General features: G+C 48.0%; 2 protein-coding genes across 7 annotated transcripts in view; one reads left to right on the top strand and one right to left on the bottom strand.

Moving 5' to 3' along the window:
- Pdxdc1 (pyridoxal dependent decarboxylase domain containing 1) overlaps positions 1-2,299 on the top strand; it is a 57,063-nt gene extending 54,764 nt beyond the window's left edge. For both annotated transcript variants that reach the window (XM_050125816.1, XM_050125815.1), the window contains exons 22-23: positions 231-335; positions 772-2,299. In XM_050125816.1, the coding sequence (XP_049981773.1) occupies positions 231-335; positions 772-1,022 (356 nt within the window). In that variant the 3' untranslated portion in view covers positions 1,023-2,299. The remainder of the gene's footprint in view (positions 1-230; positions 336-771) is intronic.
- Positions 2,300-2,753: 454 nt separating this feature from the next.
- Positions 2,754-17,260, bottom strand: Ntan1 (N-terminal asparagine amidase). 5 transcript variants are annotated; one of them, XM_050125821.1, is made up of 10 exons: positions 16,776-17,260; positions 12,194-12,215; positions 11,972-12,037; positions 11,146-11,254; positions 8,695-8,768; positions 6,323-6,376; positions 5,894-5,947; positions 5,176-5,273; positions 3,419-3,532; positions 2,754-2,975 (listed from the first exon to the last, which is right to left on the bottom strand). In XM_050125821.1, exons 1-10 carry the CDS (start codon positions 16,854-16,856, stop codon positions 2,775-2,777), a joined length of 873 nt encoding a protein of 290 aa, XP_049981778.1. In that variant the 5' UTR covers positions 16,857-17,260; the 3' UTR covers positions 2,754-2,774. The 5 variants fall into 5 exon arrangements, with proteins under 5 accessions (XP_049981778.1, XP_049981776.1, XP_049981777.1 ...); XM_050125819.1 differs by having other exon boundaries at positions 12,113-12,215; positions 16,776-17,219; XM_050125820.1 differs by having other exon boundaries at positions 2,754-3,066; positions 12,113-12,215; positions 16,776-17,083.
- Between the last annotated feature and the right edge of the window lie 1,975 nt (positions 17,261-19,235).

The raw sequence follows: 19,235 nt of genomic DNA, 5'->3' as shown, positions 1-19,235 counted from the left end.
GACCTCAGCCTTTAATGTTAGCATCTGCTCATTGCTAAAGTGAGGGTCTCAGCACACTGCACACACTGATGGAGCTGAAGAGCCTGGGGAGAGACGGGAGCAACTGCAGGCTGGGTTTGCTCCCGTTCAGTCAGTGGGAAGCCGGTTAAGACACAAAGCCATTTGAGGACAAATGGCATCTCAGGATAGCAGTGCCTGGAGCTTCTGCCATTCCTTTCTTTTCCTGACAGGCTCTCTGGAATCCACAGAATACACATACGTCCACAAAGTACAAGGTACAGGAGTGACACCGCCTCCAACACCTTCAGGCACTCAAAGCAAACAGAGACTTCCAGGTGGGTTAAACCGCTCCACAGTTCACCTTCATTAACAGAAGGAAACCAATTCTGTTCCACTTCGGGAATAGACTCATACATGCCGCTGAGGCTCCTTATTTGTTGTTCCTTATGTTCCTTTCTGTAATCCAAAATTCCATTCCGTTCGCTGAAACAACAATTCAGGCACCTGAGATTTAGCTCCAAAGAAATGTCTCCATGGCACTGCAAAGGCAAGCATTACTTTAACCGAGGTCGTCACTCCTGTCAGGGGCACCACAGAAGCACTGGCCTGGGGAGCACTTTGGTGTCACTGTGTTCTTTAGTTCCTGCCTCACCTCTAAAGTGCAAACCAAAATTCCAGCATTCCTGCCAAATCAATGACCATGCAGGACCACAGCACCTTTGTCTGTGGATGTCTCCACCAGTTTCATCGTGGTTCATCTTGTTTCTCTAGGCCAGAAACCTTTTAAGAGGTCTCTGAGAGGCTCAGATGCTGTGAGTGAGACCAGCTCAGTCAGCCACATCGAAGACCTCGAAAAGGTGGACCAGCTGTGCAGTGGGCTAGAGCACAGCAGCCCAGAGGCCCACTGCCCTGAGCAGATCTCCACGGCCCCTGCCCCCACGGCCAGACAGACTGAGACCTTGCAGAACAAGGCCCAGGAAGATGAGGACCCCCAGGTAGAGGGGCTGGAACGCTTAAGATAAACCTCAGTAACACTGGGCTTCGCCTGTACTGACTGTTTCAGGGAAGAATGTGAACTGTGCCACATGCTAATATGATAGACATTTCTGTCGTCTGTGCTAAACTGGGAGTTTTGCACAGAAACATGCTGGAAAACCAGGCTTTATGGGGGGGGGCAATTATTTTATGTGTAAGTAGAACCAACAACTGACTATTTTGGCCTGCCCAACCTTGGCATCCCCTTTCTTCATATACCACAAACCCGTTGTACAGAGAGAACATGTGGATTTCAAGCACTTTCCACTGGAAACACTGCTCTTTCTCTAGGCTGCAGTGTCTCTCCAGGTTCTCCCCCATGCTTCAGTCTTACTCGGTCTGTAGTTCAGGCAGGTTGTGGGAAACGTTTGCCTCACTGGCTTGCATCAGGAAATGGGTTTCAGTAGGACCTGAAGCCTCTGAGGGATGGTGTACACATGCGCTGTGGCGCTAGAACTGTCCCTGCTGCACCTTTTCTCCTTATACACTCTTTGTAAACAAATGTAAACACTCATCTGTTACTAGTAACTAACTGTAAGATCTCTTCCTGACCATATTTAAGTATATTTTAAACACTGGTAATGCCTTTAAGTTGGCGCCCAACATGCCCAGCATGCCCTGTGCTTGGGTCTACTTAGCACAGAAAGCCCCCTGGAGAGCACCATGAAGAGCCTCCTGTCGTCTGCTGTGCAGCACGGTAGAGGCTGCAGCAAGCAAGCCTTTGACCTGCTTTTCATGGTCAGCTGCAGCTTCTCTTCTGCTCACCCTGGGCCCAGCTCCAGAAAGAACCAGAGAAGTTGCCTCTTCCAGGCTTGCCACCTAATTCTCATTCATTTCTATTTCCCAAGTACTGCATCACCAGCAGTACCCTAAGATGCCCCACCCCGTGCCTTTCTAGTCCCTAAAGTCAAACAATGGAAGATGCTAAGATGGTGGGCCGGTGGACTGCAGTGTTGGAAGCCTTAGTTATACCACATTAAGCCTATAATTCCACTGATTTGATGTGATTTTTGACAGTTGCCACTTAGCAAAATGCAATCTTTCCATTTTTGGGGGGTGCAAATGATTAAATACAGTCTTCCCTGTTTATTTGATGCAATGAAGTATATAGCAGGTGACATGGGGGAGGGGTAAATTATCACCTTTAACAGATTGATTTTTAAATGTTTTTATACATTTGGAAATTGTTACCTGGTTTTGCTGCAACAGAATTTTACCTTGAGACACTATCTGATGCTGGCTTAAATAAAGGCTCTTGAGATTACTACTTGTGAGCTTGGTGTAAACATTACTTTTCATCAGGTAACAGAACAGTTCCTAAAAAGTAACTTCCATAACCCTAATTGGGCATCTTAGTAGCATCATATGTAAGAAGTTTCTCTCACTTTGTGGGATTCAGATCGAATGTGGCACCCCGCGAGCTTGTCTCAAAATCATACTCAGCAGCTGTTTGTTTCTGAACCTTTCATCTTGCCTAGCGCTGGTAAGTTTTGCTAGGAAGTTCCTTTTCCCTTTTTTTTAAACAAGACTGGATTTCTTTGGTAGTTTTCGCTGTCCTGGAACTCATTCTGTGAAACGGATGGCCTTGAACTCAAGATTTAAAGGCACCTGCCAACACGCACTGATTGGGTTTTTCCTGACCAACCTGTCTCTCAATGCAAGGCCAATGGTTTTTCCTCTGTTCCTCACTTTGTAGTGAAGCAAAAAATCATCTAAAATGCCTTTGCCAAAATAAGATTTTATTTTGAAAGACAGTAAGCAAGGAAGAGGTAAAACTGCTGCACAGACGTAGATTCCAAACCGCCAATGATCTGCTGAGCCAAACAGTTGTGTTCTCTGGTAACTCTGGTGTTAGCTCCCTGGAGAGGAGATCTTTTCCCATAAACCATCTTCATTTTTTTTGTAGAGGAGAGCTTTATTTCCAGGAAACAGTATATTTGCTGGAGATGGGAATTTTTTTAAAAACATCAAGGTAGATCTAATATGTTCAACAAAGTGGGGGGGCTCGGCCAGAGGAGAAGTAGAAAGGTTCTGAAAAGACAAGACAGTGGGCATGAGAGGGCCAGGCTAGGCGCCTCCCCCGCTGGATGACAATGTCAGAGTAGCTTTGGGCTGCATACACATTCACCAGGCTGGTCTCAGCTTCTGTACATCTGTTGAGTTACACACGTTTTACTGCTTACTACTTCGCCTGTAACATCTGCCAAGACAGTACTAATCCCCCACTGCCATAAATTTTAGTCTCTCAATGGCAAAAGAACGCCAATCTCACCCACTGAAGGAGAAGCAGCTGTTAGCTGGTCTAAACCTTTTTTTTTTTTTCTTACGGATGGGGAAACCAGGGTCCAGAGATTGAAGATTTAGCCAACCTGTAAATTCTCACCTCTAGTATTTGCTTGTCATCTTGCTGCAACCAGAAATCCACATGTGGAAATGGCGTCCAGGAATACGGGCCTATTCGAAGTTGTTCTGTCTTTGCATCATAAATGCTAATCATCTAAAAGAACCATTTCCATGACAGGCTGTAAGGACACTGCCCTACCACTGCTATAGTCTAGTTCCAAGTCTGTCCCCTTAGCTGATAAACTGCAAATGTTGACCTCCTGTAATAACAAAGCAGCCACCACCAAATGCCTGCCTTGGGTTTGGTCCTATGTTTTGACAGTAAGCCTACAAGAAGACAGCGCTGCCCTTCTAAGGGGAAGAGGATGGTGAGAAAGGTCCCAGGTCACATGTCTAGTGAGCATCAGCAGTGCCTCAAAGACAGGCAGGTCTGACTAATGCCTGTTACTCCCCATGGCTACACAAATATCACACCTCCTTACTCCTACCCCAAGCAGCTAGTTAGGCAACATAAACAAGCTCACAATGCCTTGGTGCCCAGGTATGACAGCTCACACCTGCCATTCAACACTCAGGAGGCTGAGGCAGGAAGATCAGCCTGGATGACAGTGTGACCTTGTCTCACAGAAAGCATAAAAGAAAGGTTTGGGGTTTTTGGTTTCATTTTTTTGTTGTTTGTTTTCTGAGACAGGATCTGGTTTGGTAGACCCTGCTGGCCTCAAACTCTGAGAGATCTGCCTGTTTTGTTTTTGAGAGGGTCTCATGTAGCCCGGGCTGGCCTTGAACTCAACAGCCAAGAATGCTTGAACTCATCTTGTTACTGCACCTCACAATGTGGGGTAACAGGGATGTGTGCACCACCACAACTGGCTCTGAAGAAACTGATTTACCAACAGACCCATTCCTTGAATTCCCGAATTATGCCAGCGATAATCTTTAGCTTTAAGAGGGTACTCAAGCTGAAATATAGTCTACTAAATACCAAAAGGAATCCTACAGTAAGTTCCAGGCCAGCTTGGGCTGCAATGGAATCCTCTGTCTTAGAAAGAAAAACCACCAAGCTGGTCATAGTAGTTGATGGAGGTTGATGCAGGAGACTCGCCAAAAGCTCCAAGATACCCTAGACTACATACATAGCAAGACCATATCAAACAAAATTAGGACTCCAGAAAATGGTAAAAGACTGGCAGAAACAGATCTCTTAACGCCACACATCTTCTTACTGAAATGTCAGAATTGCACAAACAAGCAGATCTCTGGGCTTGCGGCAGTTGGGGTGCTGGCACCTATGTGAGGCCAGAGGTCCATGCCCTGTGTCTTCCGTTGCTTCTGCCAACTAAGACAGGGTCTTCCACTAGAGCTTGCTACAGACTCAGCAAACCCTAACAATCAGTCTTCTGTCTCCCCAGCACCAGGCCTGGAAGCATGCACAGCACGCCCAGCTTATGTCGGTGCTGTGGATCATGCTTAGACAGCAAGCACTTTGCCTACTGAGCCATCTCCCCAGATTCTGTTTGGCATCTATTTTAAAAGCTACATAAGCCCAGGCTGGCCTGTACCTCACGGTCTTGCCTTATCCATAGATTCTAGCTCTTACTACCACCTCCATCTTTCAGGCAGAGATCTAGTATCTAGCACTTAGAACCTAAACTCGATCCTTATTCCTCTAACCCATGAGGAAGTGGACTGAATACTGAATCCTGGTAAGGAGATAGCCACAACTTTCCAACATTCTAAAAACTTGAGTCCCTTGGTGTTCCCTCTTTACCCATCCCACAAAGATGGGCTCTCACTCACCGGGCCTCCTGCTAAAGCTCTCGCAGCACGAAGCTGCTCTTCTGGGCCACGATCTTGAAAGGAAGCTCTGTAAATCTCTGCAGTTTTAATGTTGACAGCTGCAAGGGAGAAGGAGTGACTCTAAATTGGCAATAGACTTCACATTTCTACCACCATACCTAAGAACCAGAAACAGGGAAGGATGGGACTGAGGTGCTGACAGCCTCTGCACAGACACTGGTGTAAGGCTGCTGGACTTCCATCTTATTTTAGAGCTATAAAAGTGACAAGAATAAAGAAGTGCCTGTGCCCTCCGCACCCACTCAGCTAAACACCATGGGCACACCAGAAGCCCTCTGCAACTTGTCAGCCTCAGGGCTGACTTCCTTTAGTTCAACTGTCTTTATTCTGAATCAAAACCTTACTTCATTCCCATACAAAGATCCAAATACCCCATATCCCCCCCCCCCCCCCCCCCCCCCCCCGTGAGCACTTGCGAGAGAAAAGCGTGCCTGACTCCACCCATGTGACACTAGGCTGCAGGGGTAGGTGTGGGGTACTCATAACTTAGGCTGCAGTTTCCACACATTAACCTTATAGCCCCTTGACTAACTTGTCACAGTAAAAATAGACAGGAGCAAGGACCCAACCACCAGCAGTGGTACAGATGCAGTGATTGCCACTCAGACTTTTAGCCCACATGGAAACCATGTAGCCCTCTAATACAAACACTACTTACCGATGCCATAAATGATCGGAAAGTGGTTTTCATTTTCTTCCCGGTCATTTAATTCTAAGAAATGAAGGAAAGTGAGAGCACTCAACAGTTGTTCTGGTACATGTGAAGGGAAACGTCAGTGCAGAGCCCAGCATGGGCCAGCAGCAGGCCCTGCCTCTGCCACACAAGGGCAGCTCACCAGCACGCTCCCTTCCCAGGAGCACAGAGAAACCTCTGACAGCCTAGGAAGCAGACATCAGCATGAGCATCCATTAGCTGGGTGGGACCTGGTGTTGAAAGTGACAAGGAGTGGTGGGGACAAGTCATCCTGAGGTGACAGTCTGTCTCTTTAGAGTGTCTTCTACAATTCTACCCTGATGGGAGCTGTAGTAAGGGGACGCACAAAACCTTCCTGAACCCACCCATATGGGTGAAAGCAGCAGAACTCACCTGTCACACATAATGTCACTAAGTGAATGTCATCATCTTGTTTGTCAAATTCACCTACAATTAGAATTTCAAAATTGATGTCAAAAAAGTGCCCAAAAATGAGTAACGGATGTGAATATGATCAAAATACATTATATATATATATACATGAAAATGTCCTATTAGGGATGGGGCTGTAGTTTCACGGATACTGTAATTGCCTAGCATCCCCTCGCACACTCAAGGCTATGGGTTCAAGCCCCAGCACTACAGAAACTGGCATGTTCAAGTTCAAGGTTAGTCTGTGCTACATGAGATCCTGTCTCAAAAATAAGGTGGTGGAGGGGGGGAGTTAAGATGGAGATTAGGTCAGCAAGAAGGCTCAATCTGTAGAGCACCCGTAACCTGAGTTCAATCCTTGGGACCCACATGTAGAAGAGAAAACCCATTCCTATGGTACACATGTGCCCTGAGTGCCCACATGCACATAAGTAAACCGTTGTTATGTGTGATTAATATAGGCTACTGTGAAAAGCCTCATGATGGCTGAGAGATGACTCGGTGGTTTAAAACATTTACTCTGCTCTTGCAGAAGACTTGGGTTCAGGTCCCAGCACCCACATCAGGTGGAGTCCTAAGAGAAGACCAACTCTTCTTGAGTCTATTAGAACAAAAGGAATATTTGTGTGTATAAATGTTTTTCCTACATTGTATGTGTGCCATATGAATAGTGGTTACAGGATCCCCTGGAACTGGTATTACAGACAGTTGTGAGCCACCATGTGGTTGCTGGGAACTGAACCTGGGTCCTCTGGAAAAACAACCAGTGCCTTTAACCACTGACCATCTCTCCAGCCAACAGAGCAAACTTTGTGAATGCTTTTAGACAAGGGACAGAAGAGAGTAGGTTCTAAATGCCCACTCCGCACTGTAGTTTAGTGCACAGCTGAGCTCATAACAGACAGCGATGCTCGTCACACCATAGAACTTCATGCCCCAGTTGCTTTTATTAGATACAGGCTTTCCCCATGGAGTTAACAGGCCGATTAAGAGCGAACAGCCCTTTGCCTCAGTCTTCTCCCAAATGTTGAGCTGTAAGCATGAACCTCCAGACCCTCCAGACCTGGTTGGTTCAGTAGGTAACAACTTCTAGAAACTTTCTAACTCTTCTCAGGACACTGGGTATTTATTCCCTGATGTCAGAACTGCTGGAATACTGATCTTTAAATCAAAATCTCTGTGCAAGGTTTTGGTTTTTTTTTTGTTTGTTTGTTTATTTTACATATTGTGTGTATGTGTGCACGCCTTGCCATGAATCACATGGGAAGATCAGAGGACAGCATACAAGAATTAGATTTCTCCTTCCACCATGTGGGTCCCAAACACCAGACTCTGATCATGTGTGGTGGGAAGAGCCTTTACCCAGTGAGCCAAATTGTCAGCCTTTCTGCAACCTTGGAAGATGACTTTCTCACAATGGATTCTAGACGGGTGGTTACTGAGTCAAAGGATGTGAACCTTTAAAGGGCTTAAGCCACAGTGCAGTTTCCTTGCTGGACAGGTGCTCCAGTGCTCCAGTGCAGGTCTAGCATTAGCATATACCTATTTCACAACTGATATATACCACGTCTGCCTCTTCTTATTTAGTAGAAAAGATAAGCAGTGCTATTTTCATTTTCTGAAGCATTCACCAACTGCTGTTTTAAAAGAGCATCTTTAACACGTCTGTAGTTCTCACTCAGCTGAGGCACAGTGATCACGAGGCCACAGCCAGCCTGGGCTTCAACAACATCGCCTTGTCAAAATGGGGGGAGTTTGGACAGGCGGTGGTGGCTCATGTCTTTAGTCCCTGCACTTGGGAGGCAGAGGCAGGTGGATCTTTGAAGGTTAAAGGCCAGCCTTGTATACATAGTGAGTTCCAGGACAGGCTTCAAAAGCTATACAGAGAAACCCCATCTCAAAAACCAAAAAAGAAAAGAAGGAAAAAATGGGGGGAGATCTTGTCCCTATCCCACCAGCACCTGGGAATTTAGATCCATGCTACACTCTGTATAGTCTATACAGTCCATCCACATGGCTGTGTCTTCAGTGTAGACAGATTTTCCCAGGCTGGTCTCAGACTCATGATCTTCCTGCCTCTGCTTCATCTGACTGCTAGAGAGCTTTTTTACGTTCCACTTATTGATGTATTTATTTATTTTGAGGCAGGTTTCTGTGTAGCTTTGGCTGTTCCATAACTTGCTCTGTAGACCAGGCTGGCTTCAAACTTGCAATGATCTGTTTGCCTCTGCCTCCCAAGTGCTGGGATTAAAGATGTGTTCCACCACTGCCTAGCACCTTTTTTTTTTTTAATTTTTAAACCAGACAAAACTAGGAGGGGGTGGCAAACTTACTAAGAAGCTGATGAGTAAGTTTCTGTGACAGCTGCCTATCATCACTGAAGCCTCCCACAAGGTGCACTTCCAGCCTGCCAAGAGAGGGAAGTGATCAGAGTTAGACATGACATGACTGTATGCGGGTTTCATGGATATTTTATTCCTGGCTACCATGAACGTCCACAGCATGCTTCTGGGTCTTTTCTACATCATATAATGAAAATACCTGTGGGCACAATGGGGTGCACATGAGGCTTCCAAGGCCAGCAGCAAGGCTCTGAGGGCCCTGCCCAGGGCCATCAGTGCAGTGTCACCTGGCCACCCATACAGAACACTCTACAACTTCTCAGCACCTGCACCTAAAAGGATCTGGGCTTTGAGGCTGGAAAGGGGCAGAAACCCACTAATTGAGAGCTGGGGTACTCTCATCCCACTACACCTAGGAATCACAGTATGGTTTACCATACACACAGGATCCATTGGGAAGTTGTAGGAAGCCCCTCCCTACAACAGTCATAATGCATATGCACACAGCAGGGCTGAGACAGGTTCAAACTTTGCTTCACCCCATGTTTCCCTTGCTTGTCTTCCTCCACTCCAATAACCATGGGAGCATGTGGTGTACGTCACACCTCTGAACTAGCCTGTGCAGGGTGTGGTGTCTGACAAGGCCTGGATGGCCTCACTAGGAATGTTAGAGCAGGAAGGGCTGGGAGCACTGCGGCTTTGCTACCACTTTGTCAGGCTGCCCTGATTTCCACAGAGAGAATAACTAAACATGTAGAATGAGTGGCAGGCTGCTTCCTGCCACCTGGCTAGCTTTACCCCAAATAATTACACACGGAATCTGTATTCTTTGAAACACTGCCTGGCCCATTAGTTCCAGCCTCTTATTGGCTAATTCTCACATCTTGCTTTAACCCATTTTTAAAAATGTGTGTAGCACCACGAGGTAGCTTACCAGGAAGATCTTAACCTGTGTCTGTCTCCGAAAGGAGAATCATGGCGACTGCCTGACTCGGCTTCTTTCTCCCAGCATTCTGTTCTGTCTTCTCCACCTACCTAATTTTCTGTCCTATTAAAGGGCCAAGGCAGTTTCCTTATTAACCCATAGACATATGACCCTCCTCCATCATTTCCCAGGTCATGGAAGACTGGGAGAAAGAAGCCGAGGCAGGCAGTCGCCATGATTCTCCTTTTGGAGACAGACGCAGGTTAAGATCTTTCCTGGTAAGCTACCACCTCATGGTGCTACACAGATTATTAGAAATTGGTTAATCAAGATGTGAGAGTTAGCCAATAAGAGGCTGGAACTAATGGGCCAGGCAGTATTTAAAAGAATACAGTTTCCGTGTAATTATTTCGGGTAAAGCTAGCCATGTGGAGCTGGGCGGGAACGCAGCCCACCGCTCCTGCTACATAAACACTGTGTTCTGAGGACTGTGGGAACAGTCTGGGCTACAACAGGAAAAGGCGATTTCACAGCTCACAAGTCAAAAACTATGGAGCCAGCCAGCCTGTGACACAGACCCAAGCCAAGAGAGTTACATTTTACAAAACGGCTCCGTGCTAATGCACACTCTTAGCACACGCAAGGCCCAGGGTTCAATTCCTAGTGTACACTCATGCAACACACAAAGTTTAAATGTGGTTAATTTTTTGAGAAAAGGTTGGCCTGGAATTCACCATGTAGACCAGACTGGCCCTCAAACTAAGAGATCCTTCTCTGTCTCCCTCTACCCCCCACTACTAGAATTAAAGGTGTGTACATATCTCACCCCTCACTTTTTAAAACTTACCTATTGAACGAATAAAGCTAACTAGTAAGTGTCCCTGTGATTCTAAGCACCTGTATGTGACTGTACTAGTTCTTTTAAAGGCTGCCAAGAAAAATCAGAGCCAGTGTAATAAGAACAGAGCAAGTGACAGCCAGGCCTGGGTCAAAGGCCAGAACTTAACTAGCTGTGTGGCTCTGGTACATGACCACGTGTCACAGATGGGGTAACAATGAAATGCTGAGGTGCAGCCAGCCTGGACTGGTTCTTACCCTACACCCATGCTCAAACTCTTGGCCTGCTGAGTGTGGCATGGTCACTGCCAACCCTGCCTCCTCCTTCTCTGCTTCAGACAATAGAACAAGTGGCTGCTCACAAAAACACAGAAGAAATTAATATGAATAATATTAATATAACAAATTAATTCTAAGATTCGAAGATCCCAACTTTACACAAGTTCAAAGTCAACACAAGCCTGACATGTCTCATCCACTAATCTGAGCACCATGGAGTCTGAGGCAAGAGGATCATAACTTTGAAGCCAGACTACATAGTGAGCCCTGTTCAACAAAATGTCCAGTACAATAATGTCCCCCCATTATTCCATCCAGCCTAGTGTAGACACCACCCATGCTAAAAGTGTACAAGCGCAGGACACCCCGGCAGTGTCCATAGAACAGCAGTACGGACTTACCTTCCACACTGAGCATGGTCAGAAAAGGATTTTATAGAGCTCATTATTAAGGGGACTTCGGCTTTGGTGTCAGTTCCATCACAGTGTGTGAGGCAGGTCGCCCCATTACCTGGAGAAGAAGGGGAAAATGAGTTAGTCCTTATATTCCAGGAAGCAAGATACACTATAAGAAAACGGAAAGGGTCCATGCTGCCCAGCCAACCCATCTGACCAGGGCACCAGGGAGACACATGCGAACAAGAAAGACATGACTTCAAATTCTTTTTGTTTTTTTCTTTTTTTAAAAAAAGAAAACAGCCGGGTGGTGGTGGCACACGCCTTTAATCCCAGCACTCGGGAAGCAGAGGCAGGCGGATCTCTGTGAGTTTGAGGCCAGCCTGGTCAACAAGAGCTAGTTCCAGGACAGGCTCCAAAGCTACAGAGAAACCCTGTCTCGGAAAAAAAAAAAGAAAAAAAAACTATCTTTTTTTCATTATACAATACCAATCCAAGTTCCCCCCCCCCTTCTCCAATTCCCCCCCCCCCCCCCCCCCCCCATTGCTCAGAGAGGGTAAGGCACATTGCTCTGGGGAAGATCCGAGGCCCTCCCTACTATATCTAGGCTGAGCAAGGTGTCCATCCAAAGAGAACAGGTTCCTAAAAAGCTGGCACAAGCAGTAGGGATAAATCCTGGTGCCACTGCCACTGGCCCCCCAGTCTGTCTGCCCCAGCCATCCAACTGCATGACTTCAAATTCTACAACAGGAAACTCAAACTGAAAAAAATCAGTGGTTGCACATGGTTGGGATAGTTTAAGGAAGAGTTTCCTTCATCTCTGTCTTCATACCTGTATGCCTCAGGACCACAATGTGACAAGTAGTGGCATCATCAGAACCCAGAATGGAGATGGAGCCTGTTCCAAAAAGAAATAACATAAAATAGCCAGTAGACTTTGGAATAAGGCCCAACACACTGCTTCCTAACCTACCATCCTTTGGGGAGGTCACTGCAAGCTCTCTTTGCTGAACATACAGAAGGCCCTGGGGTCCCACTTGTTGAACAGACTGACCTCTGAGAAGTCTGGCTCTTTCCTGTTTAATTGAAACAGAATAAAATAGTTGTGTGAATTAGTGAGGCTTGAATAGGAGATGGAAAGAGCCAATGTTTACTCAGAAGTGGGAAGCAGGCTGGCATCTGAACTGTGCTGCACTGGCCATTGGAGACTGGTAGAGAAAGGCAGCAGGAACATTCCCCCTGAATAGGAGCGACATATGAGTAAGATCCCAGTGCCTGGGAGAGACACCCAATCCTTTACCATGGTTCTTCAAGAATCTGACTGAGACTTGACCTTTGAGACAGAGTAGTTCAGGCTGTCCTCTCCTACCTCATGTGTGCATCACTACCACTTTAGACTGTAAGCAAGTCGGGGCTGGAGAGATGGCTCAGGGGACAAGAACACTGACTGGTCTTTGGGAACCCTGGTTCAATTCCCAGCACCCACATGGCAGCTCACAACTGTCCGGTAACTCCTGTTCAGGGGATCTGACACTCTCACACAGGCACACCTGCGGGCAAAATACCAGTGTAAATAAAATATGTTATTAAAAAGTATAAGAAGGCAGAGGCAGAAGTTCATGCTCACAGTCCCAACACTGGAGGTGTAAGGCAGAGTGTGGCTGTCTCAAAGACAAACACAAGAAACGAAAGCAAAGGCGACCGGCCAGAGACACGCCGCCACAGGACAGTGTAGCTCTTTCCTCCCACTTCACTTCACGACACTGTGTGCATGGCAGCATGAAGGATGCAGACGTCATGTGGGGCCTGTGAGGGTGAAGCGTGCCTGTGTGGGAGGTCTGTCTTGTGCCTTCCTGTTACTCTGAACCTGTTTTTAATTTCATTTTATTTCATATGTGTGTGTGGCTCCATACACGCAGTGGGCACCCAGCAACCCTTGGTAGTTACTTTTCCCTCCACCATGCAGATTCCAGAGCGTGGACTCGGGTCATCAGGCCTGGCAGCGAACACTTTTACCATATGAGCCATCTCAACGGCCCTCCTTAATGTTCTGAGACAGAGTTTCTCACTGAACCCGAACGCACTATTTTACCTAGACTGGCTGGCCACCCAGCACTTGGGATCCACCCCTCAGCACTGGGGTTATGTAAGCACCCTAAACCTTTTTCTAGGGGTCCTGGGATCCGTGTTCAGGTCCTTGTGCTTCCCCAGCAGACACTTCATCCACTGAGCCAAGCTGCCCATTCTACACTTCCTAAAGTAACAGTGGCCCAGTTGTCTTGGCATCTCATATTTTTTGGTATTTAATTCATGTTCACTCAGTTCCTTAACGAACTTTCCCAAAGCCTAGCAAATGGCACTACTTTCTTTGCTGGTGGCCAGCAAACTTCTCTCTCAGAATGACTAGATGACAAGCCCTGAGGTCCACACAGATATGGCTCCTCCATGAATTCATGTAATCTGTTGTTATGAAATATTATTATTCCTACCACCTAAAGAGCCCAGGGCTAGGGGCATCTCAGAAGCAGGCATGTCTAGCGTGTGTAGAGCCTTGGGCTCCACCCCCACAACAGCAGACACTAAGGAGCACTGCACTGGGCCACTCAAGATTACACACTATTATCTACCCTGAGACATACTGTCCTGCCTCGGCCTCCTGAACACTAGCACCTACAGGGGTGCCCCTTGTTGCAAGAGGCTGCTGTACTGAAGGACACAACATCCAAAGTGACGGGAAGAAAGCAGGGCCCCAGTCTTGGCTTCTAAGCATGGGACCTGCTACGGTCAGTCTTAGTCACTGTTCTGTTGCTGTGAAGAGCCACCATGCCAGTGCAACGCTTATTTAAAAGAAAAGAAAAAAGCCTTTCATTGAGGCCTTGCTTACAGTTTTAGAGGGGTGGTTTATATCAGGACGCCGACAGGCATGGTGCTGGGGCAGCAGATGGGAGCTTTACATCCTGATCAGGCAGAGAGAGAGAGAGAGAGAGAGACAGACAGACAGACAGACAGACAGACACTGGGTCTGGCCCAGGCTTTTGAAACATCAAAGCTCACCTCCAGTGACAAACCTCCTCCAATAAGGACATGTCTAATCCTTCCCAAATAGTTGTACTAATTAGAGGGCAGGCATCAAACATACGAGCCTGTGGGGGCCATTCTCATCAAACCACCACACTGTGTGCCTGCTCTTTGCAGCCCTCAATCTAGAAAATAAAAGCAAAGGTACTCATCTTGTCGGGAACAGTGTGGGGCCAGTTCCACTGTGGCTGGCCACTGGGTGCCTGAACCCAGACAGCACTGGTGAGTAAATGTGGAGACAAGGTTAGCAGTAGCAGTATGGGATTGCCCTGGTAGCATCTCTGATGGCATGTGCCTCACAATTCTTAGTCGGCATGGTGGCACACGCCTGTGACGCTAGCCCGGAAGGCCGCAAAGATCATGAGTTGGTGATCAGCCTGAGCTACAGTGAGACTTTCTTTCAAAATAGAAAGTGGGGAGGGGGACATGACAGTATCAGTTAGTGTTCTGGAATTTTCCTTTTAAAATGTTCAGACTAAGGAAGCCCAGCTACAGAAAGGGGTTCTACAGCTGGTGCTGTGTGTTCACAAAATGCTGACATGAAACACACAGGAACCAGGCACAGTGGAGCTCTGTGAGTTCAAGGCCAGCCTGGTATACAGAACAAGTTCCAGGACAGTCAGGGCCACACAGAGAAAACCTATCTCGAAAACCAAGAAAAAAAATAACAATATATAGCATGCTGTCAATCAGAAAGTGTATTATGATGAGCACACTGGATGACACCTTGAGTTACCACAGTGGAACTGAAGCAGGAGGCCTCAGGCATCCAAGGTCAGCACGGACCCAGACCAACTGCAAGGCCAGCCTGTCTTTCTCTCTTTAAAAGGGGGGGGGGGGGTGCTACAGAGATGGTCAGTAGTTAAAATTGTTTGCTGAGAAATCTACCAAAGGTTAAGTGCCAGCATTCCCACTCATGCCTGTAACCCGGCTCTGTGATGGGTGGAGATGAGAGAAATCAAAGACAGCATATTCAGGGAGACCCCTGTCTCAAAGGAACTGCACTGAACGAAGAGGAGGACACTTGATGCCACCTTCTGGCCCCTGTGCACACAAGCACCCACACCCATGTGCACAGATAATACACAGTGCACACAGATAAATAAAATCAGGCGTGCTTGTGCACACCTTTAATTCCAGCATCTGGGAGGCAGAAGAAAGTCTGAGAGCTGGAGGCAGGCCACACAGTGAGCTCCAGCCAGGGCTACACAATGAGACCCTGTCTCAAACCTTTTTTAACAGTGTATCACAGCAAAGCAAGCAAGCAAGCAAGCAAGCCAGTGAGTTTGTGGCCAGCCTGGTTTACACATGAAGCTCCAGGACAGTCAGAGGTATATAAAGAGCCCCTGTCCCAAAAAAACACTTGTGAGGAAGTCACCAAAACCATGAGAAGAATGGCTGTCACTAAGGACACAATTTTCAACTTCCCTCTCCAGAGCACACACTATCCTAAAGAAAGTGAACCACTGGGGATGCAGTTCACACTCCAGCCTTCTCCCCGCAGGGGCCTCCTTGCCACCCCTTCCCTCCCCTTCTAGGCTGTCTCCCTAGGCAGACCAAAATCCTGCCTCCGGAGGTTTCCACGTCACCTCATCTCTGCCTTCTCATGTGCTGTCGTGGCCACTAAAACTAGACGTTTCAAGCAGACATGGGAGAGAGTCCTTTGAATCCTTGAGGTGGACTAAACTTTTCTTTGATGAGTTTTACTCCTGGCTTCGCCGACCCAGTGGCAGTGCCACTGTAAGGAAAGGGGAACAGTGCCTAGCCCGATTGGCAGGATGGCTGTCCTGAAATTCAAGCTAACAGTAACAGTCTCCTTGCCCCATGGTTCTCAGGGGTCATTCTGCCCATTCATTTACCCAACAAATATTTTGTAAGCACACTGCCATCTGCCTTCAGGAAGCGTTTGCTTCAGGAAGCAATCCAGGGGAAAACAGCAATTAAGCAGACAGGACCTCTGATCAGAGGAAACTTCTAGAATGCCTTCCCTAACCCCACGCTCCTGGGCTTCACCTCTCAGAGTCAAAGTGGACATCTTTCAAGGCAATAACTGGGTCTTTAAAAGAATTCTTTGATTAGGAATCATCCTCCTCTCCTAGACCGCACTATGTGAGCCATGGGTGAGCTGACAACTACCACTGCCTTCCCGGAGCGCTCTTTCAGAAGTTCCCGCAAGGAAAGAAGACAAAAGCCCACCCACCCATCAGGACGCGGTCCTCGCCGTCCTAGCAACTTCCCAGCGAAACCCTTACTTCTGGCTAAAAATAACAAGGCGCCCCAAGCCGCAGGGGACAGGAATGGGCTCGCAGACGGCTGGGCACTCCGCCCGCACCTGTCCGCAGCCGGGCTGTGTAAGGCCAGGAGCCGCTCAAGCGCCTCAACCTGCGGATCCCGCCGAACGTAGACAAGGCCCCGTCCCCGCGCGCCGGCCGCGCACTGTGCGACCTTGGGCAAGGCACCTAACCTCTCTGGGCCCCGCCTCAGTCGATCCCTTGTGAAAGCACGAGGCCGGGCTGCGGAGATCCCACCTGCCCGCAGGCCCGGGCAATCCCGCTCACCTCCAGCAGCGGGTGCGCTCGAACCAGTTCCGCAGCAGACCGCGGCAGCCGCACTCGACGCCCGTCCACCAGCAGCGGCATCGCCTAGGCCGCCGCCACCGTCGGCGGCTGCCGTCCGCCCCGCCTCGCCTCATGCCACGCCCACCGCGGGCGCCGCGCCCCGCATACCGCGGAGACTGCCGGGACGAGGGATCGAGGAAAAGCCTATGGGCCGCAAGGCGTCACGGGAGATGTAGTCCAAACTGTGGGTACGTTGTCCGAGCTTTCTGTACGCATCTTTCGGAGCCCACGGGAGCTTTGCTTCACCCAGCCCTGACTCCCTCCTTCGGCCGTGTTGATTCTCAAAAGTGTGTTCAATTAACCAACGTCCACCTACTTCAGCTGCCAGCCAGCGCAAAAGTCGCCGGGAGCGCGTGGATTGCGGCCCAGCAGGCACCGCGGTGGGTGCGCCGGAAAAGGTGAGGCAGAAAGAGGGCCGCCCTGGCGCTTGGACCAGAAATCCCAGCTCTGTTTCCTCATCGCCCTTCACCGCCCTAGGCAGAAAAGCTAGGACCCTTACATGGCCGCAGACGGTGCCACTTGTCTTTAAACGATGGGTCTAAATTTAAACCCTGTGTGACTCAAGGCCAATGCTATCGCCGTAACATATTCTCAGGGCTGTAAATAATACAAGTAAAGTCAAATTCTGGCTAAGACAGGGTTTTGATCCTGCTATGTTGTCTCCCTTAGCCTGCATTCCCAGAATTAAATATAATTACATATGTAGGGTAATTATATGCCCCTCCCCCAAAAAAACACCCTGGCCCGCCCTGAAATCAGAGCCAAAAGGAGAAAACACACACACACACACACACTTTGGACCTGGATCCAGAGCCAAATCTGCCCCTGACCAACTAAGCAGAAAACCAACCAATCCGGAAGCAGGAAAACGAAACAACCCCTTGAGCAAAGATCGAGCCAATCTGCGTTTGAATGAAACCTGTGCTCCAAGGACAATCAATCACAGCACAGGTTTCCCTCTAAAACTCAGGCAGGCCTGGAAGTCACTGCATAACCAAGGTTAACCTTTTTTTTTTTTTTCAGGAATTATTAAGTACATTGGAGTTTTGCCTGCATGTATCTGTGTGAGAATGCCAGATCCCCTGTTAGACAGTTGTGAGTTGCCATGTGGGTGCTAGAATTGAACCCGGGTCCTTAGGAAAAGCAGCCAGTGCCTTTAACCGCTGAGCCATTTCTCCAGACCCCCCTAGGTTAATCCTGAATTCATGATACTCCTGTTTTAGCCTCGCAAGTACTGAGATTAAGGGGCTTTTTTTATTATTACGATTTCTGTGAGTACAAGGGCACAAAAAAAGCAGACTGCTAGATTACAGGCAGCTGTGAGCACCTGATGTGGGTGCTATCAGCAGAACTTCTGCTAAAGGAGCAAGTACTATGTTGACAGCTACCTCCAGCCCAATTATGGTTTTAAATCACATATGTGGGGGGCTAGAGAGATGGCTCAGAGGTTAAGAGCATTGCCTGCTCTTCCAAAGGTCCTGAGTTCAATTCCCAGCAACCACATGGTGGCTCACAGCCATCTGTAATGGAGTCTGGTGCCCTCCTCTGGCCTGCAAGGCATACACACAGACAGAATGTTGTATGCATAATAAATAAGTAAATATTTTAAATCACATATGTGATACAAACCCAAAGGCAGGAATTTGAAAGTTTCCTGAATAATGAAGTTAAGCGCTTACAGGTAGAAAGTGCTAAACTGAACTTTGGTCTCCATAAATGTCATCCCCCCCCCCCCCCCCCAAGACAAGGTTTCTCTGTGTTGCTTTGAAGCCTGTCCTGGAACTAGCTCTTGTAGACCAGGCTGGGCTTGACACACAGAGATCCGCCTGCCTCTGCCTCCTGTGTGCTGTGCCATCACTGCCGACAAATGTACGTAACTTTAAAACCTGGATATGGGAAGCTAGCAGTGTGAGTCAGTGGAAGAGAACGTTTGTAGCAGAGTCTGAGGTCAATCCCTTTTTTCTTTTTAAAGATTTGTTTACTTATCTATACAGTATCCTGCCTGTAGGCCAGAAGAGGGCACCAGATCTCATCATAAGTTGTTGTGAGCCACCATATAGTTGCTGGGAATTGAACTCAGGCCCTCTGGAAGAGCACTCGGTGCTCTCAACCACTGAGCCATCGCCAACCCCAGTGAGATGTTTTAAAAGAGCATTATGTAAAAACTTAGTAAATAGTGCAAGAATCCCAAAGCACTGACTGCAGCTTACAGCCTGGGTATGAGATGAGAGCCAGACACGGAGACATAATGGAGCTGAGGACCCGAACTACAGTGACTGAAATATGTAGGAGAGCATATGATGCACCCTTGAGCCACAGAGGCTCGGAGTCTAGAAAAAAAGCATGCAGCATGCGGAGCCCCCCAGTCTCCTGACAATCCCAAGGACACAGCTGTAACGC

This window comes from Alexandromys fortis, unplaced genomic scaffold, assembly GCF_014885135.2.
Source record: "Alexandromys fortis isolate MF-2015 unplaced genomic scaffold, M_Fortis_MF-2015_v1.1 scaffold_238, whole genome shotgun sequence".
Taxonomy (NCBI): domain Eukaryota; kingdom Metazoa; phylum Chordata; class Mammalia; order Rodentia; family Cricetidae; genus Alexandromys; species Alexandromys fortis.
The sequence above is the reverse complement of the archived record's forward strand: the minus strand, read 5'-3'. Positions and strand labels throughout refer to the sequence as shown.

Coding starts and splice junctions, on each gene's coding strand:
- Ntan1 (XM_050125819.1), bottom strand. CDS start 16,856: ATGCCGCTGCTGGTGGACGGGCGTCGAGTGCGGCTGCCGCGGTCTGCT. Junction 11,255..11,971: donor TGTGGTCCTGAGGCATACAG/GTATGAAGACAG, acceptor CTTCTTCTCCAG/GTAATGGGGCGACCTGCCTC. Junction 2,976..3,418: donor ATGACAAGCAAATACTAGAG/GTGAGAATTTAC, acceptor TCCCATCTCCAG/CAAATATACTGTTTCCTGGA.